Source organism: Balaenoptera musculus, chromosome 12 (genome assembly GCF_009873245.2).
Source record: "Balaenoptera musculus isolate JJ_BM4_2016_0621 chromosome 12, mBalMus1.pri.v3, whole genome shotgun sequence".
Taxonomy (NCBI): domain Eukaryota; kingdom Metazoa; phylum Chordata; class Mammalia; order Artiodactyla; family Balaenopteridae; genus Balaenoptera; species Balaenoptera musculus.
In genome coordinates, this window is record NC_045796.1 from 16,543,089 (window position 1) to 16,569,636 (window position 26,548).

General features: G+C 36.4%; 1 protein-coding gene across 3 annotated transcripts in view; it reads left to right on the plus strand.

Moving 5' to 3' along the window:
* The window catches only part of LATS1 (large tumor suppressor kinase 1), a 42,176-nt gene extending 16,789 nt beyond the window's left edge, over window positions 1-25,387 (plus strand). The window contains exons 3-8 of one of the 3 annotated variants that reach the window (XM_036871043.1): window positions 2,062-2,209; window positions 8,072-9,585; window positions 12,084-12,666; window positions 15,096-15,278; window positions 15,481-15,587; window positions 21,497-25,387. In XM_036871043.1, the coding sequence (XP_036726938.1) occupies window positions 2,062-2,209; window positions 8,072-9,585; window positions 12,084-12,666; window positions 15,096-15,278; window positions 15,481-15,587; window positions 21,497-22,006 (3,045 nt within the window). In that variant the 3' untranslated portion in view covers window positions 22,007-25,387. Of the gene's footprint in view, window positions 1-2,061; window positions 2,210-8,071; window positions 9,586-11,004; window positions 11,068-12,070; window positions 12,667-15,095; window positions 15,279-15,480; window positions 15,588-21,496 lie in introns of those variants that run through there. The other 2 variants (XR_005022128.1, XM_036871044.1) reach the window with 2 other exon arrangements.
* The last annotated feature ends 1,161 nt before the right edge of the window (window positions 25,388-26,548 follow it).

Consider the following 26,548-nt stretch of genomic DNA (forward strand, 5'->3'; position numbering starts at 1 on the left):
ATTCCAAAGTCACTGATTTAAGGGTGCTCTTTTTCACACTGGCGCTAAGACCCCCACTTAAGGAACACTTGGTTGATATTGTTACCGGTGTAAAAAATATTTTAACATATAGCAATAAAATTAAAAAATAAAAGCCAGCATAATCACCACCAAAATCACCGGCTGAACTTCTAGTGCATTTAACGATATGGTTCCTACAGTGTTGAAAAGGAACGGTGGGTGTCAGTTTTCTTCCCAGCTGAGGTAACACTGCCGTGTGGTAGTAGCGTAAGTGCAGTACAGTTCACTTGCTTTAACCGCTTTTAAAGTTAAGCGCTCCCTGGTGAATTGTAATTTGGATGATTTGTATTATTTTAAATTTGCACATAAAGTGAGACTTACTAATCCTTTGTATCTCACTACAAATTTGCAAAGTCTGATTGGCATAAAATGTGACCACACTGTACCTTTTTATCAGTTAAGGATTGAGTTTGGTTGCTTTTAATGAAAATCCAAATAATCATGCTTTAAACAAAATAGTGACTCAGTTTATATAGCTAGCATCGGTTCAGTCTCTTAAAAATATCAAACTACAACTCTTAACGAATCTCTTGAATTTTCCTTCTTGATGGCAACATGCTCTAGCACAGGTGTCATATCTATTGTCTAGGAAACAGGGTACAGGAGGGACCAGCACCTAAATCAGGGATAGCAACATTCTTCCAGAAATCCTTGGTTTTTGTCTCATTGGTCAGAATTTTCATGTGGCCGCTGTAGCTATAAGGAAAACTTCTTTCAAAAAAATCCTAGTAACTTTTTCTAAAAAAAGGAGACTAGGTCTTGAGTAGGCAACAAGTCTCTGCCGCAGCCTTTTTTTGCTTGGCCTCAGTCATCTCCAGTCATTTTGAGTAAGAGGATCATCTATCAATAGCCTGGTCACCCATTAGTCTTATTAAGCCATTTCTCATTTAAAAATATTGTTTGAAATACTAAATCCTCTAGGGCAAGTAAGAAGCTGCCTCCCTCTTGAAAAATGTGTGTCAGTATACTTTTTGCATGTTAGTGTATAATTTATGTTTACATATAAAATAAAGGACACGGAACAGAGCAGGAGGACAACCTGTATCTGAGCTCCAGGCACCGTGCTTTTACGTGTTTCCTTGTTTAATCCTCACATCAACTCTGAGTGTATTACAGATGAAGAAACTGAGCTCTGAAATGTTAAATAAGTTACCAGAGTTCACACAGTTCTAGAGTGGGGCACATAAATCTCCAATCACTGGAGTGTATTTTTGCTTCTAAGCATGACAGACAAAGCATAGTAATGCAGGGCTGCCGGGACTCAACCTCTTTGGTTCCATTCGATTCCAAACTCCGTGTTTTTTCTATCATACCATGTAGCCTCCTAAAGTCATCATCAAATAATCATATAAAGTCTGAGTGTTTTTCCTCTACCATTTGTCCTATATTTGTGTCCTCATAAATAAAATTCTCTGAAAATGTAAACTCTAAGAAGGTAGGAACCAGAACTACATAGCTCTTTTACTAGTAAACACAATGATAAAGATGCTTAATAAAATACTTTAACAGTACGAAAGAGTGGTTTTCAGTATGTTGATTGATACCTTTTTAACAATCTGATAGTCTCTGTTTGTTTATATAAGAATGAAATTAAGAATGAGAAATTCAGAAGCATGTTGTTACGATTGTATCTGGGAAAAAACCCTAGAAGAAAACAGTAATACATTACATAAAGGTGAAAATATTAAAGAAACATTTGAAGGATTTGAGGGTTTGTTTTCTTTAGTAATTTGAGATTATATGGATTTTTATTGTTTTACTGTGCTGTACAGTATATCCTTGTAGCTTATTTATTTTATACATAGTAGTTTGTACCTCTTAATCCCCTACCCTTATTTTGCCCCTCCCCCCAAAGTAGTTTTACAAACAGGACATTAATATTTTGGCTTGGGGCCTTGTTCTTCAAAATTATGAATTTCTCCAATGGAAGTTATAGTGTTGTTTCCTTCTTACTAATTATAAGATTTAAATTTTATTTCTGTTTTTAAAACTTCATACCAGGATATGGTTATACAAGCTCTTCAGAAAACTAATAACAGAAGTATAGAAGCTGCAATTGAATTCATTAGTAAAATGAGTTACCAAGATCCTCGACGGGAACAGATGGCTGCAGCAGCTGCCAGACCTATTAATGCCAACTTAAAGCCAGGTGATTAATCAAATTTTTTCTAGTCTCTTATTTTATTTAAATATTTTAAAAATATTTAAGTATATAAAATGTTTTGTCTTAGAAATTGTTAAAAGCATCACGGTAAGTGAAAGCCTCAAGCTAGAAAAATAACATTATAGTGTTACACCAAAATGAATTTGCAGATGGGGCCCTAAAGTTCCATAGGTAATTCTGATAAACAGCAGTCTAGGTTGAGAACTGCTTGATTGCTTATAATGCAACTGAAATATTTTTCTCTTTAACCATAAATATAATTCAGACTATTCCTTTTTTATGTATATAATCTAATTGTAAAACATGTTCATCATAGAATATTTAGAAAGTAAATAAGCGAAAAGAAAACACCGCTATTAATATCCACAAGATTTTGGTATGTTTTGTTTCTCAGTCAAAAACTGGAGTGGGTTTATATGTGCGTATTTAGATTCTTATTGATTAAGCAAAAAATGGGGTCATACTAAAACCTACTTTATTCACTTAGTATACCATGTATAACTTTCCTTGTTATTAAATGGCCTACAGAATACTTAGCTACAGTAAGGTAGACTTATCACATATGTTATTTAACCAGTTTCATTTTTTGACATTTGCCTCGTTTCCTTTTTTTTTCTTTTTTTTTTTTTTTGCCATTATAGACAGCACTGCAGTAAATTCCCTTGTACCTAAATCTTTGTACATTCCTGATGATTTGGTAAAAGTAAATTTTCAAAGACTTGCAAAAAGTTTTTCTCATAGGCATACCTCATATTATTGTGCTTCACTTTATTGCACTTCGCAGATATTTCAGTTCTTACAAATTGAAGGTTTGTGGCAATCCTGCATCAAGCAAGTCTGTCGGTGCCATTTTTCAAACAGCATTTGCTCACTTCATGTCTCTGTGTCATATTTTGATAATTATCAAAATATTTCAAACCCTCCACCAGTAAAGATTATGACTTGCTGAAGGCTCAGATGATGGTTAGCATTGTTTTAGCAATAAAGTTTTTTTTAATAAGGTATGTACATTGTTTTTTTTTTTTTTTTTTTTTTTTAAATTTATTTATTTATTTTTATTTTTGGCTGTGTTGGGTCTTCGTTTCTGTGTTAGGGCTTTCTCTAGTTGCGGCAAGCGGGGGCCACTCTTCATCGCGGTGCGCGGGCCTCTCACTATCGCGGCCTCTCTTGTTGCAGAGCACAGGCTCCAGACGCGCAGGCTCAGTAGTTGTGGCTCACGGGCCTAGTTGCTCCGCGGCATGTGGGATCTTCCCAGACCAGGGCTCGAACCCGTGTCCCCTGCATTAGCAGGCAGATTCTCAACCACTGCGCCACCAGGGAAGCCCTGTACATTGTTTTTTAGATATAATGCTATTGCCCACTTATTAGACTATAGTATATATATGTGCATATATACATATATATATAAAACGTAAACATAACTTTTATCTGCACTGAGAAACCAAAAAATTCACATGACTTACCTTATTGCAATACTCACCTTACTGCACTGGTCTGGAACCCAATCCACAACCATCTCCATCCGAGGTATGCCTGTATTGCTGACCAGAAAGATGTTACCAACTTATTTTGTCCCAATCAGTTTAATATGAGAATGCCTATATTTGTAAATCCTAGGTATTATCCTTTTTGTATATTTAATGGTTGTGAAAATACTATAATTTTACATTCACATTTCTTTGATCACTGGTGAGCTTAAACACTTGTTTATTGATTATTTTTAAATTGACATTTTAATTCGTTCTTAATCTTGTATTTGTCTTTTTCAATTGATTTGTAAGAGGCCTAATTTTTTCATTCTTTCATTCAGCAAATTTTTCTTGATCAACCACTATTTCAGGCCCTTTGCTTGGCATTGGATATAAAGTTCTTGCCCTTTTGTGGAGTTGAGATTCTAGTAAGGGAGCTCAAATACACAAATACATGTAGAATTACAACTATGTAAGTGTGAATGAAGAGGGGACAGTTATGTGGTACTATGGACTTATATAATAGAGGGATTTTTGACCTGATCAAGGAGATCAGAGAAAACCTTCCTGTGAAACTGATACTAGAGCTGATATCTGAAGAAAGACAAGGGTTAATGGGGATGGGTTTCATGAGGAAGCGTGTTCCTATGCATGGCTTGTTTGGCAGGTTTTGATGTCACATTCGAAGAAATGAAAGTGGCTAGAACGCTGAAAACAAGAGTATAAGATATGAATGGAGAAGTGCATAGGGGCCTGACTATGCAGGACTGTCTATTGATTTTATCCTAAGAGCAGGAGGAAGTTATGGAAACATTTCAAGCAGGGTAATGACATGATTAACTTTGTGTTTCAGAAAGATAGCTGCAATGGATGAGAACGGATTAGAGAGAGCAAAGGAGGGTGTCTGGATAGACTTGATAAGAAATACAATTCACAGGAAATGAAGGTAATTTGGACTAGGGAGATGGTGGTGGAGAAAATTGAATGAAATAAGAAAGAGATAGGAGGAGTAAAATTGACAAGGACATGGCAATAGATTGCATATGGTGGGTGATAATGGAGTGGGATGACTCTTAGGCTTTTGGTGTACAAAAATGGATGGTGATACCTCACATTATGAAAGGGAACGCTAAGGGAGGACAGGATTTGGTGGAGAAAGATCATAAGTCTGGTTTTAGACATAAGGTTTAGTTAGGTTAATTGGGTTATCCAAGTGAGGATGTCCCATTATTTTGCAGAACTTGTTCAGGATTCTAACTTGGTACTTCAAAATTCTTATCCAGTTTTCGCTTCTTTTTTTTTTTTTGCCACACCGCGCGGCTTGTGGGATCCTAGTTCCCTGACCAGGGATTGAACCCGGAACCAGGGTGATGGATGGTTCGTCCATGTGGATGTTGAAGTTATAGAATGTTGTCAGGGCTTAGGGTAGAATGCCAAAGTTATGGGTGAATGAGGGAGAGCAAGTAGGTGTTCATTGGGTGACCATTAGAGGAATGAATGTGGCCTCCCACAGATAGCATGAGCTTCCAAAGAACTGGCTTTTTAAAAACAGTTTGCAGAAATAACAATGATCTAGAAACACAAATGGAGAGCAAAGAAGTGGAGTTCCACCTTTTAGCCCAGTTTATTTTTTATTTTTTTTTTTTTTTAAATTTATTTATTTATTTATTTTTGGCTGTGTTGGGTCTTCGTTTCTGTGCGAGGGCTTTCTCTAGTTGCGGCGAGCGGGGGCCACTCTTCATCGCGGTGCGCGGGCCTCTCACTATCGCGGCCTCTCTTGTTGCGGAGCACAGGCTCCAGACGCGCAGGCTCAGTAGTTGTGGCTCACGGGCCTAGTTGCTCCGCGGCATGTGGGATCTTCCCAGACCAGGGCTCGAACCCGTGTCCCCTGCATTGGCAGGCTGATTCTCAACCACTGCGCCACCAGGGAAGCCCCAGCCCAGTTTATTTTTAAAGAAAACCTTGATTGCAAAGGACTGAAAGGAAAGTAATGTCAGCAGACGATAACCAGCTTTAAGGACGTGGGGGGAAAGCTTGGAGCAGAGGTTAGTGATCGAGAAGCATTTGCTAGTTATAGAACAGAGCATGTCTAGAGGGCAACAGTGGGAGGGTTTAGGAAGTGGAAGAACACAGAGAACTTTATGGGAGGTGCAGAGCAGTAGGGATGGCAGTATACTTGAGGGTTGCAGAGATTTCGTCTTAACTGGTAAAAGCTGGGAGAGTGACTTGGTGCATTTGGCCTCAGCTGACTATCCGAGGAAGGTGAGACTGAGGCTGTGGTCAGAGGACTTGTCTAGCTTGCCCAGAGTGATGACTTTCCCTGAAGTCATAGACCCAAGATGCTGCCCAGCCTAGATGAAATAGAATGTTAAACTGTACATTCTGAATATTTACCAGGTTTTTTTCATGTGTTATTAAATGTATTTTCTCCCAGGATGATGTTGAACTTTCAAATTTGTGGGTGCTTCTTGTTTTGTTTTGAATGGTGCTAAGTGTTTTATGTATTTATATCTATCAGTCTATTACTGTATGTTCTCTACCTTTGTCATACTTGGGAAGACCTTCCCAGGAGGTATAAAGAGGTATCCCAATATTATCGAATGTTCACTGGTTTTCTCCTAGTACTTGTGTGGTTTCATCTTTAACATTTAAATGTTTAGTCCTTCTGGAATGTATTATTTATATGTATCGTATCTTATACGAATGTATTTTATATATTTTTTTTAAATGTATTATACTTTTCTTAGTGACCAGACTATTTTAAATACTTCATTTTTTTTGGTATCATATGTTTTCTTGCCTGTTTAATTTATTTGGAAATTCCATTAAATAGAGACTTTGTAAAATCTCTACCTTATTTAGTGTTCAGCTAGTTATCCCCTACTGCCTTTTCTTGTTTTAAAAGCCATACTGAAATGTATTTAAAATTAGTGTTATATCTATCAAAATTACAAATGGACACATCCTTTGGCTCAATAATGCCATTTCTAATAATTTGTCTACTTAACATATATATGAAATGGTATCTGTACAAAATTCTTCATTGCTTTTTGTGGGGGAGGGGTAAAACAAAAGACTGGAAACAACCTTATCAGCCATCAGTAGGGAAACTGATTAAGTAAATTTGGGTACATCCATACAGTGAAAAACTGTAATAACATTTTTTAAAGGTAAAGAAACACTTTATGTACTACTACAGAATCTTCAATTTTTTTAATGAAAAGACCCAGGCACAATAGCATATATAGGAGGTATACTTTTTTTTTAAACTTAAGTGTAGTTGATTTACAGTGTTAGTTTCTGATGTACAACAAAGTGATACAGTTATGCATATACATATTCTTTTCCATTATGGTTTATTACAGGATATTGAATATAAGTTCCCTGTGCTCTACAGTAGGACCTTGTTTTTTATCCATTCTGTATATAATAGTTTACGTCTGCTCATCCCAACCTCCCAATCCAAGCCTTCCCCACCTCCCCCCGCCCACCCACCCTTGGCAACCACAGATCTGTCCTTTATGTCTGAGTCTGTTTCTGTTTTTTAGGTAAGTTCATTTGTGTCATATTTTAGGTTCCACATATAAGTGATATCATATGGTATTTATCTTTCTTTTTCTGACTTACTTCACTTAGTATGATAATCTGTGGTCGCATCCATGTAGCCACAGATGGCATTATTTCATTCTTCTTTATGGCTGAGTAATATTCTATTTGTGTGTGTGTGTGTGTGTGTGTATTTTATATATATATATATATATATATATATATATATATATATATATATATATATATACCACATTTTCTTTATCCATTCATCTGTCAGTGGACATTTAGGTTGTTTCCATGTCTTGGCTATTGTAAATAGTGCTGCTGTGAACATAGGGGTGCATGTATCTTTTCAAATTATAGTTTTGTCTAGATATATGCCCAGGAGTGGGATTGCTGGATCATATGGCAACTCTATTTTTAGTTTTTTTGATGAACCTCCATACTGTTCTCCACAGTGGCTGCCCCAATTTACATTCCCACCAACAGTGTAGGAGGGTTCCCTTTCCCTTTTCTAGTACTATTTACCTGTGTATTCCTAAAGTATCTTACTGATGACATTGGTTACCTTCAGTGACATTGGTTGCCTAAGGGACGGGGTGGGTGTCCTTTTGTACCGCTTGAATTTTGAGCTATGAGAATGTGTTACCTAGTCAAAAATAAATAAAATTTTAAAAGGTAAAATAAAAGCACATACTCAAATTTGATTTTTGTGATTCTTGAAAGAGAATTATCGTTTAGTAGTGTTAGAATTCCAAGCTAAATTTTTCGAAAGTAAGAGGTTAAAAAAACATGTTTTTTTTTGTTTGTTTTTGTTTTATTCCCATAGGGAGTGTGCAACAATCAGTTAACCGCAAACAAAGCTGGAAAGGTTCTAAAGAATCCTTAGTTCCTCAGAGACATGGCCCACCACTAGGAGAAAGTGTGGCCTATCGTTCTGAAAGTCCCAACTCACAGACAGATGTAGGAAGACCTTTGTCAGGATCTGGTATAACAGCATTTACTCAAGCTCACCCTAGCAACGGACAGAGAGTGAACCCCCCCCCACCTCCTCAAGTCAGGAGTGTCACTCCTCCACCACCTCCAAGAGGCCAGACTCCCCCGCCAAGAGGTACAACTCCACCTCCCCCATCATGGGAACCAAACTCTCAAACAAAGCGCTATTCTGGGAACATGGAATACGTAATCTCCCGCATCTCTCCTGTTCCACCTGGAGCCTGGCAGGAGGGCTATCCTCCAGCACCTCTTAACACGTCCCCAATGAATCCTCCTAATCAGGGACAGAGAGGCATTAATTCTGTTCCTGTTGGCAGGCAACCAATCATCATGCAGAGTGCTAACAAATTTAACTTTCCACCAGGGAGACCTGGAATTCAGAATGGTAGTGGCCAGACTGATTTTATGATACACCAAAATGTTGTCCCTGCTGGCGCTGTGAATCGGCAGCCGCCCCCTCCGTATCCTCTGGCCCCAGCTAACGGACAAAGCCCTTCTGCTTTACAAACAGGAGGACCTGCTGCTCCTTCATCATACACAAATGGGAATATTCCTCAATCTATGATGGTGCCAAACAGAAATAGTCATAACATGGAACTTTATAACATTAATGTACCTGGACTGCAAACAACTTGGCCTCAGTCATCTTCTGCTCCTGCACAGTCATCCCCGAGCAGTGGACATGAAATCCCTACATGGCAACCTAACATACCAGTGAGGTCAAATTCTTTTAATAACCCATTAGGAAATAGAACAAGTCATTCTGCTAATTCTCAGCCTTCGGCTACAACAGTCACTGCTATTACACCAGCTCCCATTCAACAGCCTGTGAAAAGTATACGTGTATTGAAACCAGAGCTGCAGACTGCTTTAGCACCTACACACCCTTCTTGGATACCACAGCCAATTCAAACTGTTCAACCTGGTCCTTTTTCTGAGGGTACCACTTCAAATATGACCGTTATGCCGCCTGTTGCTGAAGCTCCAAACTATCAAGGTCCACCACCACCTTATCCCAAACATCTGCTACACCAAAACCCATCTGTTCCTCCATATGAATCAATCAATAAATCTAGCAAAGAGGAACAGCCGAGCTTGCCCAAGGAAGATGAGAGTGAGAAAAGTTATGAAAATGTTGATAATGGAGATAAAGAAAAGAAACAGATTACCACTTCACCTATCACCGTTAGGAAAAACAAGAAAGATGAAGAGCGAAGGGAATCTCGTATCCAAAGTTATTCTCCTCAGGCATTTAAATTCTTTATGGAGCAACATGTAGAAAATGTACTCAAATCTCATCAGCAGCGTCTACATCGTAAAAAACAATTAGAGAACGAAATGATGCGGGTAAAACCTCTTTTTAAAAATTTTTTATTTTTATTGGAGTATAGTTGATTTACAATGTTGTGTTAGTTTCAGGTGTACAGCAAAGTGAGTCAGTTATACATATACATATATCCACTCTTTTTTAGATTCTTTTCCCATATAGGCCATTACAGAATATTGAGTAGAGTTCTGTGCTATACAGTAGGTCCTTATTAGTTATCTATTTAATATATAGTAGTGTGTATATGTCAATCCCAATCTCCTAATTTATCCCTCCCCCCTCCTTACCCCCCTGGTAACCATCAGTTTGTTTTCTACATCTGTGACTCTATTTCTGTTTTGTAAATAAGTCCATTTGTACCATTTTTTTTTTAGATTCCACATATAAGCAATATCATATGATATTTGTCTTTCTCTGTCTGACTTACTTCACTCAGTGTGACAATCTCTAGGTCTATCCATGTTGCTGCAAATGGCATTATTTCATTCTTTTTTACAGCTGAGTATAAAACCTTTTAAAATGTCCGTTTTTATACTTGATTATGTATTTGCTTGTTGTTTATTTTAAAATACTGTCGTCCAGTATTCTTCTTTCTTTTTATCCTAAATATATTATCAATTATTTAAAAGTCAGTAAACATTAAGTATTTTTGATTATACCATTTTATTTTAGCATTTCATGATTTACTCAGAATTTTTTATAATAAAGTTGTAATAAATTAAGAAAAACACAGTTTACAGTGTGTAGTTTAGGTATGCATAATCCCTTTAATGGAAATTGGAGCAAGGGTTTTTTCCTAGAGTTTACACATTATCTTACATTTTAAAATAAGCTAGAGATATCTGGGTCCCATCTCTTGATAAACTTATGAAACATTTTTATTTACAGTAGTTTTTGGGCTTGGGGGCTTATTCATCAGATTGGTCTTATTAGAAAGTGTCAGACACATCTCCTTTCAGATATTTCCCCTTCTAATTTTATTTTTATAATGTACTAGAAAAATATGTTGAAATTATTAAATCAAACTACTAAAAAGGAGATCAGAATAATTAAACACTTTAGATTAATGTCTGTTGTTGATTCCATGTAGATCTCTTCACTAGATATTACGGTGGTACTCTCATTATTATTTTTATCCTATGTTTACAGTTCAAAGGTTTGGCTCCTAATCTTACATCTAGTGCTTAAAAGCCAAGAGGCTTAAATTTGTGTTAAACTTCCTTATGAAACTTGAGAGAGCCATTCTTTTAAAATGATTTTTCTAAATCTGATTTCACAGTATAGTTACTCCTGCTATAAATTGAATTTTGTGAGGTGAGAAATACCATGATAACCTGTATGACTTATCCATATTTAGCTCTTAGGATTTCTTACTAAAGTCTGTCTGTATGTATTTTCTTAGTTTATTTTTCCTTTTTCCTCTTCACTTTCACTAATAGCTGATTTAAACTTTTATGGTGTTGGAAGCTTTGCTGACTTCTGTAGCCTCCATTACTGTGTAGGCAAGTAAGATTTTTAGAGAAATAGTTCTGTACTAAGTCTGGCATGCCACCCTTAAAAGATTTTGCATGCAAACGCGCATCCTAACAGAAGCATGAGGTTGCTATATTTTAATTAGTCTTGCATTTCTAGAATTATGCTCTACTTTTCAAATCAAATTCCTTTTCTATTTAAATTCTTAAGTTAATTCTTCATTAACTAGTCAAAAATGAACTATTCATTCCTTCTGAATCCAGGTATTCCATGTCTACTTAGACGTTGGTTTTTGTTTTTATCTTTTTTTTTGGTATCTTCATAAGTCACACTGACTATTCTTTGAAACATTCCAAAATATCTAAAAGATACCTTGTAATCAAAAAAGTTGTCCCTTTTAAATAAGGTAGGACATACCCTTTGCATTTTGCGTTAGTGGTGGCTGTGAGTCCTACCCTTACTCTAATGCCCTGAGAAAGATAAAAGGAAAGACTGACTATTAATGAGTGGTTAGGTTAGGAAAGACATTCTTTTGTTCTTAATACATCAGTTTTTTAGAATAAATGAACCTGGAGTGGAAGAATTTCTTTTCATGAAGGATAAAATGAGAAGAAGACTATTTGAGGCATAGGCATTCCACAAAGAGATGCATATAATGAAAGCAATCTGATTACATAGTTTGGGATGAATATGCATGGAGAGATAGATGAGGGTGCATGTTAACATGTTTGGCTACTGCACACTGGGAACATGTTTTTTGAGTGCATTAGAGAAGAGTAGAAAGCTGACCATTGATATCATCTTCTCCTTGCTCTCTACAGCAGACTCTGCATATACACTCACCTTGTGTATCCTGTTAACTATTTCTTATGCTGCACTTTTGATAATTAATTTTCTCTGAAGTATATTCTAGATTTCTAACATGCTTTATTAAAAATTAATATGCATTTAACCTTTAAATATATGCCTGAATTTTTTCCAAGCGATTTCTTAATATTCAGTATAGAAGATAATTCCTCATTTAATATTTAGTTTATTTGCCTAGGTTGGATTATCTCAAGATGCCCAAGATCAAATGAGAAAGATGCTTTGCCAAAAAGAGTCTAATTACATCCGTCTTAAGAGGGCTAAAATGGACAAGTCTATGTTTGTGAAGATAAAGACATTAGGAATAGGAGCATTTGGTGAAGTCTGCCTAGCAAGAAAAGTAGATACTAAGGCTTTGTATGCAACAAAAACTCTTCGAAAGAAAGATGTTCTGCTTCGAAATCAAGTTGCTCATGTTAAAGCTGAGAGAGATATCCTGGCCGAAGCTGACAACGAATGGGTAGTTCGTCTTTATTATTCATTCCAAGACAAGGACAATTTATACTTTGTAATGGACTATATTCCTGGGGGTGATATGATGAGCCTATTAATTAGAATGGGCATCTTTCCAGAAAATCTGGCACGATTCTACATAGCAGAACTTACCTGTGCGGTCGAAAGTGTTCATAAAATGGGTTTTATTCATAGAGATATTAAACCTGATAACATTTTGATTGATCGTGATGGTCATATTAAATTGACTGACTTCGGCCTCTGCACTGGCTTCAGATGGACGCATGATTCTAAGTACTATCAGAGTGGTGAGTAAAATCATAAAATTTGTTTGGACATATTCATATGATTTATAATGCAATAAAATATAAGATGGTATTATCCCTGGATGGGAGCCAGAAGTCCTGGGTCAGGTCTTGACTCCACTGGATAAATGTGGGTGAATCCTTTAGACACTTAGATTTATAAAATGAAAGAGTGTGCTAGAATTAATTATTTCTAAATATCATTAACATTTTTGAGTTAATCTCTTTACATTTTATTAATTTGAAATATGTCAGACAAATAACAATTTGAAAATAATTTTTAAATGAAGCCCCATACCCACCATTCAGCTTAACAACTAGATTATTAGTACTTTTGAAGACCCTAAACAACCACTTCCTTTTCTTTCTTCCATAGGAGTATTTCAGAACTCTATAATCAGTTCTTTCCTTTTCTCTACACTCTTACCACATATGTATATATCCCTAAATAATTTATTATTTCATTTTGCCTACTCTTGAACCTTTATTTACATGTAATCATTCTATATGTAGTCTTCTGTGTTGACTTCCTTTATTTGTTTGAGGTTCATCTGTGTTCCTGCATATAACATTTATTCTCACGACTGTTTAGGCTTCTGTTGTATGACTGTTATACAACTTGTTTAACCTTAAACACTTTATGTACATGATTCTGTTTAATCTTCACAACGTCATTGTGAGGCAGAGTGAAGAAACTGAGGCTAAGTTAGAATAAGAAAATTGCCCATGGTCAGACAGAAAATAAGTGTAAGGGCTAGGCTTTGAACTCAGGTTTGTCTGCTTACAGGGCCCATGTTATTTCTTCTATACCACACTGCCTCACCAAGATCCCTCCAAGCACTAACGGAAGTGTAAGTCAATCTAACATTCGTTGAATACTTACTATGACTAGGTGCTTTACGTATTTTCTGATCTAATGCTTACAGCAGTCCTCTGAGGTGAGTATAACTGGCCTCCAGTGCTTCTTGTGAACATAAGTAGATTGACATTAAATGGATAGAACTGAGATACTACTAGGAGTAGATCCTGAACCTCCTTTAATATTCAGCTTAACATAATTTAATGTCTCCCCAGATTCACCTGAATTACTTGGGGTTCATCTTACAAATACGATTCTTAGGCTCTATTCCAGTCTTCTGATTGAAAATCTCCACTGAGGGTAGAAATTGTATTTTAATCAAACATCCTAGATGATTATTACAGTCAGGTTAATTTCAAATATTTTTTTTCCTAGATGATTTCATCCAGTCATGGCTTTAATTACTAGCTCTACATCAATGACTTGCAAATTTCTCTCTTCAGAAACAGCCTCTCCCTTTCACAAGGATTCCTAATAGACCTTTCAAACTTAACATTGCCAATAAACAACTCTTAATTTCTCCCCCTCCATATTTGTTCCCCCTCCCTTTTAGTAAATTGTACTACCACCACCCATCCTTGATTCTTTTTCCATACCCTCCACATCTAATCCCTCAGTAAGTCCTGCTTACTCCACCTCTAAATATATCTAAATATACCTTCAATCTGTTCACTTTTCTCCATGTGCACTATTACCATTACATATTACAGTCCAAACTTAACTGTAATAGCCTCCTACCTGATCTCTTTTTCACCCTTGTCCTCCCTATAATCTGTTCTCTATACAGCAGTTAAAGTTTTCTTTTTTAAACATTTATCAGACCTTTTCATTCTCTTGCTTCAAACTCTCCAGTATCTTCCCACTGTACTTCGAGGAAAAAGCAGACCATTTCTTTTGCTTGCAACACCCTTGTGCACTGGCTCCTGCTCCATTCCCCTTACTAACCACACTGGTCTTCTCTCTGGTACTGTTGTGATTGTGTAGGATGCCTTGCTCTGGTTTTCAAATGTTTGAGTTCCTCTTATTTTTTTTACAAATGTCACCTCAGTTGGTCTTCCCAAGCCACCCTAGAAATTTGCCGTATCACCACCCCATGTTGATTCTCTGTATGGAATGCATCACTGTTTGTTATATATGTATTTGTTTGTTGTATTTCTCCCCTACAGAGAAGCTGCCTGAGAGAAGAATAGTGTCTTTATTATTATCGTTGTCATTTGCTGAATGAATGAAACACAAATCTAATTTGTTTGAAACTTTGTCCAGAGTAGTATTGCAGAGCAGTCTGAGTACCAAATTCTCAATCCTACCTACTCAGTGATTTTTACTGTCATCACTTGAGTAAATTACTGCATCTTAGGCTTATCTTTCTTAGTGTAAAACTTGTCCTATTGATATTTCAAGAGTGCAGGCTCTAATTATTAATAAACACCATCAGTGATTTGCCATACATTGCATCTCAGCTTGTCAACAAGGGGAAGCGTTGTTAACTCTAAACTGTGACGTCAAAAGGTTAAACAGACTAGGTTTACTCTTGTTCTTGTTGCTTTTGTTTATTTATTTTTTTACTATACAGGTGACCATCCACGGCAAGATAGCATGGATTTCAGTAATGAATGGGGTGACCCCTCTAACTGTCGATGTGGAGATAGACTGAAGCCACTAGAGCGGAGAGCTGCACGCCAGCACCAGCGATGTCTTGCACATTCTTTGGTTGGGACTCCCAATTATATTGCGCCTGAAGTGTTGTTACGAACAGGTAAAACGTTTGTTTCATAAATCTCAGTATGCCTTTAGACCAGCTGAAACTTACATTAGAATATGGCTCGTTTCAGGCTTATAATAAAAGTATTAACTTTACAGTATAAATTGGTGATTTAATATTAATTTTGATTGTATTAATTCTGAGCACTTTTTAAAAAGTGCTTGTGAATAACCATAACTTTGGTATCTTATTTTAGGCTATACACAGTTATGTGACTGGTGGAGTGTTGGTGTCATTCTTTTTGAAATGTTGGTGGGACAACCTCCTTTCTTGGCACAAACACCATTTGAAACACAAGTGAAGGTAAGGTATAGAATCTATACCAAAAGAATTGTTATGAAGTCCCAATACCATACACCTTTATCAGTCCTTTACTTTGAGCATCTTAATCTAGAATTAAAGAAAGAACTTGTAAGGATACAGGAACCCACTAAAATTCCATGAGTGAACTCTTATCTCCATCATATCACTGTTACCATACTCATATCCTTCCTCACTCATACACTACATTCAATATTTCATTCTCATAGAAGTTTTTAGTACCTTTTGAAGATGTATTCCAGTTTACTCTTACTACTGGCTGCTGGCTTTGTTTCCTTTCATGCACATTCTAGCCCCAAACTACTAACAAATGTCTGTATCTCCCTGGCACTTAAATGAAAAGCTGCTCACAATTTTGACCATAAATTGTCCCATTAAAAAACTCTTTAGTGGCCTTGTCTGTGGGTTAAAGTCCAAATTTGTCCTCAGTTCCTTTGTTCATACCATTCCCTCTGTCTGGAATGTCCTTCTTTCTCTCCCATGTTTCACAACCTTCCCCCCTTTCTGGTTCACTCCTGGTCATTTTAATCATTCTCTGAGAATGTCTTAAGATATCATCTTTTCTATGATGCTCTCCTCAAGTTACAACTTCTGTCATTGCATTTAATACATTATATTTAAAACTTCTTTTAGAATTTCTTTTATTACAGGTCTACTGGTAATGCATTCTCTCAGGTTTGTGTCAGATTTGTTTGAAAGTGTCTATTTTTCCTTCATTTTAATATATATATATATATATGTAAGTATATGCATATGTATAAATACATACATATTTGTGTGGGTGCTGTGTGTGTAAAAAATTGGATGCTTTCTCCCTAATTTCAAGAACAAGGCAAGGATGTCTATTCTAATGAGTCTTATTCAACAAAGTTCTGGAAGTCTTAGCCAGCGTAATACAGCAACAAAAAAAATTAAAGGCATAAAGATTAGAAAAAAATAAAAACTTGCTTTATTCACAGATGACATAATTTTCTATGCTGAAAATCCCAGGGAATCTGTGAAAAACTCCAAAGAACTAATAAGTGAGTTTAGCAAGGTTGTAGGATATAAGGGTACTATGTAAAAATCAATTGTATTTCTATAGTCAAGCAATGAACAAATGGAAACTGAAATTTTAAAACAATACCATTTACAGTAGCTTCCCCAAAATGAAATACTTAGGTATAATATTGGGTCATATTATACCTATAATTCTATTAGGTATAAATCTAATAGAACATGAACAAGATCTGAATGCTAAAAGTTACAGACTCTGATGGAAAAAACCAAGATCTTAATAAATGGAGAATCATACCGTGTTGATGGATTGCAAGACTCAACATAGTAAAGCTATCAGTTCCCCCAAAACTAATCTACAGATTTCACTAAAATTCAACAAAAATTCCCAGCAGGAATTTTTGTAGGTATAGGTGAGCCAATTCTAAAATTCATATGGGTAGACAAAGAAACTGATAACAAAACAGGTTTTTTAAAATAAATTTATTATTTATTTATTTATTTTTGGCTGTGTTGGGTCTTTGTTGCGGTGCGTGGGCTTCTCATTGTGGTGGCTTCTCTTGTTGCGGAGCACAGGCTCTAGGCGCGCGGGCTTCAGTAGCTGTGGCTCACGGGCTCTAGAGCGCAGGCTCAGTAGTTGTGGCGCACAGGGCTTAGTTGCTCCGCGGCATTTGGGATCTTCCCGTGTCCCCTGCATTGGCAGGCGGATTCTTAACTACTGCGCCACCAGGGAAGTCCCACAAAAACAGTTTTTTAAAAGAAGGACAAAGTTTGAGGAAACAACTACTTGATTTTAAGACTTACTATGAAGTTACAGTAGTCCAGACAGTATGATATTGGCAAGAGGATACACACACAGATAATGGAACAGGATAGTGAATGGGGAAATAGGACCACACAAATATGGCCATTTGTTCTTTGACAAAGGTACAAATGGAGAAAGGATAGTATTTCAACAAATGGTGATGGAAAGATTGGTCAGCCATATAGAAAAAATACTGACTCAACATAAACCTCACACCTTACACAAAGATTACCTCAAAATAAGTCATAGATCTAGATAAAATATAAAGGCTATACTTTTAAAAGAAAATGTAGGAGAAAATCTCTATGGCCTGGGCTTAGGTGAAGAGTTCTTAGAAATGACATCAAAATCATGGTTCATTAAAGAAAAGGTTGAGAATTTGGACTTCATCAAAAATTAAAAACTTTCAGTCTGCCAAAGACATAGTCAAACAATGAAAAGACAAGCTACAGTTTGGGAGAAAATACTTGCAGGTCACATACCCAACAGCAGGCTTATCTCTAGACTATTTAAGAAGTCTCAAAACTTAAAGAAAAACAGCCTAATCCAGTGACTTGATAGAGATTTCCTTAAATGTCTGTATCAGAAAAGAAAAGCATGTCTCTCTCTTTAAGTATTCCTGAGAGGGTCAAAAGAAAGGCAGGCCTCTGGGCTGGTCCCTCAGGGAATCACCAAGACCAACCAAAATGCACAACCTCAAATTTTTGGAAGGCGAAGTCCTTACTGCCTACCTTGGCACCATACAGCCGTTCCAGGAAAATGGGCTGCCCTCTCCATAACCACGGTGGGGCTGAGGATGGAGAATGGTAGTTGGTTCATGCTCACTGCTATCTTACCAAGTTGTAGCAGCTTTTCCCTTCGTGAAGCACTCCCCTCGTTGCTCTTAGGGTCTAGTCAGATTCCACAGTACCAAAATGGTTGATTATGATGAGAGTTGAATTTTTTTTTTCCTCAGTTTAATGATTGTTTTTGTGGAGGCACTGACCACTGAGGCTTCCTATTTGCCATTTTCCATGAGATCTCACTCTACTGTGTTTTTGACTATTATCTCTTTATATAGTTCTGTTAGAGGTTGCTGTAGTGATTACAAGATACATACTAAATTTTCATTGTCTACTTAGAATCAGTATCTTACCACTAAACGTTCAGTGTAGAACCTTACTACCATATAGGCCCCTTCATTCTCTACCCTTTGTGTCTTAGTTTTTTATACATCACATCTACATACATTTAAAACCTCATCCAGGACTTCGCTGGTGGTCCAGTGGTTAAGACTTCACCTTCCAAAGCATGGGCAGCTAAGATCCCACATGCCTCCTGGCCAAAATAAAAACCAGAACATGAAACAGAAGCAATATTGTAACAAATTCAATAAAGACTTTAAAAATGGTCCACATCAAAAAAAAAAAAGCCTCATCCAACAATGTTACAGTTTTTGTTTTCAACCATCAACTTATTTTAAAGAACTCAAGATGAGAATAGTCATTTGTATTTACCCAGATAGCATTTTCCTTGCTTTCCTGCATTCCTGATGTTTTACAGTTCTTTCTATATCAATCCCTTCTGTCTGAAGAACTTCATTTAGCAAATATTTTAGAGCAGGTTTGCTTACAGGAGATTATTTTAGTTTTCCTTCATCTAAGAATGACTTTATTTCACCTTCCTTAGGATATTATCACTTGGTAATAGAAGCCTGGGTTTCAGTTCTTGCAGCACTTTAAAATGTATCCACTTCCTTCTGTCCTCCATAGTTTTCTGATGAGAAATCTACAGTAATTCAAATCATTGTTCCCTCAAGTAATGCATCATTTTTCACTGGCTACTTACAAGAAATTTTCTTTAGCTTTCCGTGTTGTAATTATGATTTGTCTGGGCATGGATTTCTTAGGGCTTATCCTGTTTGGTGTCTCTTGACATCAAACAGCATCTTGAATTTACAGGTTTGTCTTTTATCAGATTTGGAGAATTTTCAGCCATCATTTCTTCAAATATTTTTTCTGTACCACATATTTTTTCCTTTTGGAACTCTGACACCAACGTTAGACCTTTTGGTATAGTCCCATAGGTTACTGAGGTTCTCATATTTTCAAACTCTTTTTCTCTCTGTTGTTCAGATTGTATCATTTCTATCGAGTTTTCTTTAAGTTCACTGATTCTTCCCTCTGACATCTCCATTCTGCTGTTGAGCCCATCCACTGAGTTTATGTTTTTGTTTTTGTTTTTTGTTTTTTTAAGTTTTTAAAGTCATGTTTATTCACGTTGAATTTACATTCAGTAAAACTCACTCCGAAATTTAACAAATGCAATCACCACCATAATCAAAGTGTAGAACAGTTCTTCAACACCTGCCCCCCGCCCGAAACCCTATGTGCAAACTCCTCCCTGACCCTTAGGAATCCACTGGTCCATCTTCTGTCAAAGGGGTCAAATTTAATCATCAAAATAATCTATTATAGAAAAAATTGTAAGCACAAAAAAACAAGTTTTTTTTTTTTTTTTTAAAGGCAATCCCTGTGGGAGTGCTGCTTTTTTTTTTTATATTTATTTATTTATTTTTGGCTGTGTTGGGTCTTAATTTCTGTGCAAGGGCTTTCTCTAGTTGCGGCAAGCGGGGGCCACTCTTCATTGCGGTGCGCGGGCCTCTCACTGTCGCGGCCTCTTTTGTTGCGGAGCACAGGCTCCAGACGCGCAGGCTCAGTAGTTGTGGCTCACGGGCCCAGTTGCTCTGCGGCATGTGGGATCTTCCCAGACCAGGGCTCAAACCCGTGTCCCCTGCATTGGCAGGTGGATTCTCAACCACTGCGCCACCAGGGAAGCCCAAAACAAGTTTTTAAAAGGATACTTTGAAACATACAATGTTTAGAATAGTCAAAAGAATGGGATTTAGAACTAACCTTTGTAAATTAAAGCAGCTGACAAAGTTGTCTTAAGATAGTTGTATTGCTAGGATAGCTAGTCTAGTTACTATGTTGAGCTTCAGGCTGGGGCTGCTTGGCAGAAAAATGATTTTAAATAGTTTCAGTGGAATTGAATTCTACAGAAATTCTCTATGGGGCAGATATATGTTCTTGCAGATATTTGGCGCCTTTTCAGAAGTTCTCCCCTGCTACCACCATGAACGGGATAGTAAGCAAAAACCTCTACTCTGTATATATCAATCATAACATGTTCAAATACACGTGATCTCCTCAAAAAGCTTTCAAGCACCAGCCCTGTTTGTCAGCATCTCAAACTGGACTGAGCCGAGTCACACGCCGAGGCCAAAAGGGTCCATTGAGTTTTTACTTTGGTTATTGAAGAGGGAGTTTAATTTTCTTCCCTACACAGCGCTGATAAGCTCATATATGAATAAGGAAGAATGAAGTTCATTTATTCATTTATTTAACAAATATTTATGGAGACCTACCCCTTCCTTCTCTCCCTCCCTTCCTTCCTTCCTCCCTCCCTCCCTCATTCCAGTTTATTCAAAACAAGAATAAGTGTTTATTGAATATCTATTAATTATGTGCCAGGCAATTTGCCAAACACTGGGAAATGCAAAGACAAAACATGGTCTATAGCCTTATGAAATTTTATTCTGTAGTAGGACACAAACATAAATAGATACCACAAAGTATTAGAGATATTATGCTACAAGGAAATGTATAGAACTGGGGAGGCACAGTAGAAAGTCATCTCTACCATAGGTTGAAGGTCTTAACAGGGGAGCTAAAACTTACAGTGAGTCATGTAATACGAGTATAAGTTGCCTGGAGAGGAGGGAATGGAAAGAAAGGTTATTTCCCACTGATTCATTATTAAAGGTGAGGAAGGTGAGGGAATTCCCTGGCGATCCAGTGGTTAGGACTCACACTTCCACTGCCAAGGGCCTGGGTTCGATCCCTGATGGGGGAATCTAAGATCCCACGAGCTGTGCAGCACGGCCAAAAAAATAAAGTAAAATAAAAAGGTAAGGAAGGTGAAATACCATGCAATTTATTTTTAAAAAACACTAATAGTCCAGTAAGATTTTTTCATTTGAAACTTGGAGGAAATTTTTGTTTTTCTTATTTATTTCTTTCCTTCTAATTTTTAAAAATCTTCCTTAAAGGTTATCAACTGGCAAACATCTCTTCATATCCCACCGCAAGCTAAACTGAGTCCTGAAGCCTCTGATCTTATTATTAAACTCTGCAGAGGACCAGAAGATCGCTTAGGCAAGAATGGTGCTGATGAAATAAAAGCTCATCCGTTTTTTAAAACAATTGATTTTTCCAGTGACCTGAGACAGCAGTCTGCTTCATACATTCCTAAAATCACACACCCAACAGATACATCAAATTTTGATCCTGTTGATCCTGATAAGTTACGGAGTGATGATAATGAAGAAGAAAATGTAAATGACACTCTGAACGGATGGTATAAAAATGGAAAGCACCCTGAACATGCTTTCTATGAATTTACCTTTCGGAGGTTTTTTGATGACAATGGCTACCCATATAATTATCCAAAGCCTATTGAATATGAATATATTAATTCACAAGGCTCAGAGCAACAGTCAGATGAAGATGATCAGCACACAGGCTCAGAGATCAAAAATCGTGACCTAGTGTATGTTTAACACGCTAGGAAATAATTGTAACGAGGCTTTGCAAAAAGGCCTAAAACGCAGGGGTTTTTGAAGCTCTGAGAGTAAAATTATGCAAATATAACAGAGCTATGTATGTGTGCTCTGTGTACAATTTTTTATGTTCCTAAATTATGGGAAATCCTTTTGAAATGTTAATTTATTCCAGCCTTTTTAATCAGTAATTTAGAAAAAAAATTGTTATAAAGTAAATTATGAGCTGAATATTATAGTCAGTTCTTGGTACTTAAAGTACTTAAAATAAAAAATAGTGCTTTGTTTAAAAGGAGAAGCCTGATATCTATTTGTACATATGCTAAATAATTTTTTAAAAAACAAGAATTTTTGAAAATTTTTTGAAAGACAGTTTTAGTTTTATCTTGCTTTAACCAAATATGAAATATACCCCACATTTATGGAGGTGTTTTTTTTTTTCTTCCCCCATGATTTGTTTTTGGAAAAAAATAAGCTATAGAAATGAAGCCATCATGGTGGTGAGTGTTCCCGGGCTAATGATAATCTGTATAATTCACATTTTGTAACTAAGAAATACAAGGTTGAAACAGTATGCTCAGCCAAATGAAAAACAGTGCAGTTTATCTTCTTTTCCCATCTGTGGGATATTTAATTTTCTAACATATCTCAGAAAATTACTGGCTTTGAAAGAAGCAAAGCACTACCATTTTTCTTTTGGTATTTTTAATGCTGCTTTCAGTTTTTAAAGGGAACAAAGCTGCCATAAATTAAAATTTTCAATACTAAAAGCTAATAAGATCTTTCATATTTTTACTTTGAAATTTTAAAAAAAGTTCCACATCCTAAGCAGAGAGATTATTTTCAGCTTCATATGAAACTTTAATTAGAAATTATTTGTGGGTACTTACTAGAAAAGTACTTTTTCTATATAGTGACAGTTTTGATTATGTCATCAGTAATGTTATAGTTTTCCTCTTTCAGAACAGAGATGCATACACAGATTGTTACTGGCAAAAGAAAACGTGGCTATTTGGCAATATTTTACCCATGGGCAGAGATTAATTGGTGAAAAAAATTATTATTTAACTCCTAATTAAGGTGGCCATTAGTAATTAGGAAAAAATACATAGTGGTCTTAGTAGAAAATTCAAAACCTCCTAACTTATTAAGGTTAAACAGTATGTTTTTCAGCATTACTATTATATATAATACTTAGGTATAAGGGCAACTTGTGGTTTCATACCAAAATACATTTAGCTTAACTTTTAGGAAGGGGGAAAGGGCTCTATTCTCACATTAGTAAAATTTGTATTTTATTTCCTGAAGCTCCACTGATAGGGAATTGTTTTATCAAAACAATATTTGTGGAGAAGAAGCAGAATTTTAGTGATTTTTCAGACTTATAGCTTTCTTCAAATAAAAGCTAATGGAATCATGTATGCAAGTAAAATTAGAGGCAAAGTTGTTCTGGTTGAATTGGGGAGAGCAAAAAAGATTTACTAGCTCACACTTCCCTCCTTTCTATAGGTGGCCTTTCTATAGTTGGCCTTCTCAGCTTGTAAACCAGTGCATTACCCACTATGTAATGGTAGGTCTTTGGGAGTCATTGGTCCTTCCGAGAATCTGATGAAAGCTGTGGCCTCTCTTCCCAGAAGAATGCACATCAACACATACGCATAAAATGTTGCATGCAGTTTAGGGATTTTGGATGTGTTGAAACCTGTCACAAACTCTTGGTTAGGGACCTCTGTCTTGCAAGAACACTGATATATTAAACTAGGAACTTTGCTGTAAGTTTACTAATTAGTACTCAGATTAGCACATCTTGTATAAACACTGATAATTTATGGTGTGAAAGGTCTGTACCATGTGATAAGATATCCTTAGGACCGCCTCTCTTGCTGGTACAGCACCAAGACATTTTAAACACACCCTTTTGAGGGCACTGAAATACATGTTTGGCTTGTTACAAGCTTAATAAAGAAATATTTCTGAAGGACTTCTACTCAGAGGATTGTAGGAAAATGCACTATATAAGATGGCAGTCTTCACTTCATGGAACGTTTGATTAGTCCTGTAAAATTCTATGCAACACAAATTAGTTCAAGAACTTTCTAGCTCAGTACTCAAATTTTTAAGTTATCCCCCTTGTTCCTCAGGCTTTCTCAGTCAGATTTATTGAAATTTCCATTTAGTTGTTTTATTTCTGGACTATGGTGCAATACAGAACAAAACCAACTTTGTTACATTTACATTGTAGGAAAACTAAGGTGCTGTCTTCTCCCCTTCCCTCCCCCCAAAATCTGTGTTGCCCTTATTCCTCAAATGTAACAGACACTACAGATTTTGTATTCTTTTAAATTTCCTCTGACAGGATAAGCTTTTTGTGTTTATCTGAAGCAGTGTACAAGCCTTTAGTATCTGCATTTTTAGCAGTTTGGATCTACTCATTAGCTGTCTTATTCCCAAACTATATCCAGATCTTCCAGTATAGAATCTGGTGCTTCCTGACCAAAAAGATGAGAACGATGTCAAAAATCTATATGCTGTCAATTGAAATGGAGTGAAAACATTGATCATTCATGTTTTCTTTTTAAAATAATTTTCCCACTCATTAAAAAAAAAAACTTGCTGTCTTTCTTATACTCACCCCTTTTATGCATATCAGTGGTATTTATGAAATGTGTTCTATAATTATGTAATTGTAGATACAGTTATGTATTGTCCAGTGACGTCCTAAGGCAGGCCCTGTTGCTGTATCTCTTCTACCTTATTTGTAATAGAAACTATAGAATGTATGACTAAGAAGTCACTTTGAGATTGACTTTTTAAAAAGTTATTACCTTCTGCTGTTGCAAAGTGCAAAACTGTGAGTGGAAATGTTTTCTTCTGACTTAATAATATGTTGAAATTAGAGGATACAGTGGGAGGATTTTTAGATATTGCTGCTGCTGTTACCTAAGGTACTTTAGAAATTTTTCTTTAATAAACAAAAATAAACAAAAATCCCTTTGGTATTTAAAGTGAAACATTTAGCCTGTTTGTTTTAATCTAAAACAAAAAGTAATTTGGGTCAACATAATGGTGTATTTGTAAAGCGCCTTAATAGATCCCTTTGTGAAGGCACTATACCACAGTTTACTTTTATATTGTATTATGTATATAAGTATTTTGTATTAAAATTGAATCAATACAACACTACAGTTTTATAAAATAATGCTTTGTTAGGAAAAGGAGTTACAGCATTGCAATATAACTAAATTGTTTTGCATACTTCTGAATGTAGTAGATATGAATAATCAGCCTGTGTTCTTAATGAATCTATTTGTATTTCCCCAATCATTTTCTCTAGTGTAACATTTGCTGGGATCATAATAAAAAAAAAGCAAAATTCAAATCTTTAAATTATGTGTGGAAAGCTGACTTATAGGCTGCTTAGTTAAGTAAGTTGATTTTTTAATTCAAAAATTTAATCTTTTTATTCTCAGAGAAAATTTATGATTAAAAATTTGAGGACTTCCCTGGTGGCACAGTGGTTAAGAATCTGCTTGCCAATGCATGGGACACAGGTTCCATCCCTGGTCCGGGAAGATCCCACATGCTGCAGAGCAACTAAGCCCATGCACCACAACTACTGAAGCGCACACGCCCTAGAGCCTGCGCACCTCAACTACTGAAGCCCGCGCGTGCTAGGGCCTGCGTGCCGCAACTACTGAGCCCACATGCTGCAACTACTGAAGCCCGCGTGCCTAGAGCCCATGCTCCGCAACAAGAGAAGCCACCGCAATGAGAGGCCCGCGCACCACAACGAAGAGTAGCCCCCGCTCACCGCAACTAGAAGAAAGCCCGCGCGCAGCAACAAAGACCCAACGCAGCCAAAGATAAAAAATAAAAAAGTACTAAAGTTCTTTAAAAAAAAATGTGATGCTTTGAAACTAAAGCATATATAGCTAATGATAATCCCTACTTAAATTAAGGCAAACTGAGTAGAGTTAGTGTAGCCCAGTAAAATGTTTTCGTTTTGTCCAGTATAAGTACAATAAATATTTCATGTTAAAGGCTCCCTTTAGATCACAGATTTAAACCTTTTTTAATTATTAAACTCTGCATTTAGTATCATTTGAGCCCAGTTAGTAATTTTTTAAAATGTGAAGTTATTAGCTAATCTCTTTTTATTTACAATCTTTTTACTTTATCACATGAACTGCCTACCAAATAAAGTATATATGTTGATGTTACATCTTAAATCAACTTTACAAAGATGAACAAATATTTAGGGTTTTTTCTCCCCCGTTTTCAAGCATTACCATCATTCTTTTTTTTTTTTTTAATTTATTTATTTTTGGCTGTGTTGGGTCTTCGTTGCTGCGCCTGGGCTTTCTCTAGTTGCAGCGAGCAGGAGCTACTCTTCATTGCGGTGCGCATGCTTCTCATTGTAGTGGCTTCTCTTGTTGCGGAGCACAGGCTCTAGGTGCAAGGGCTTCAGTAGTTGTGGCGCATGGGCTCAGCAGTTGTGGCGCACGGGCTTAGTTGCTCTGGAGCATGTGAGATCTTCCCGGA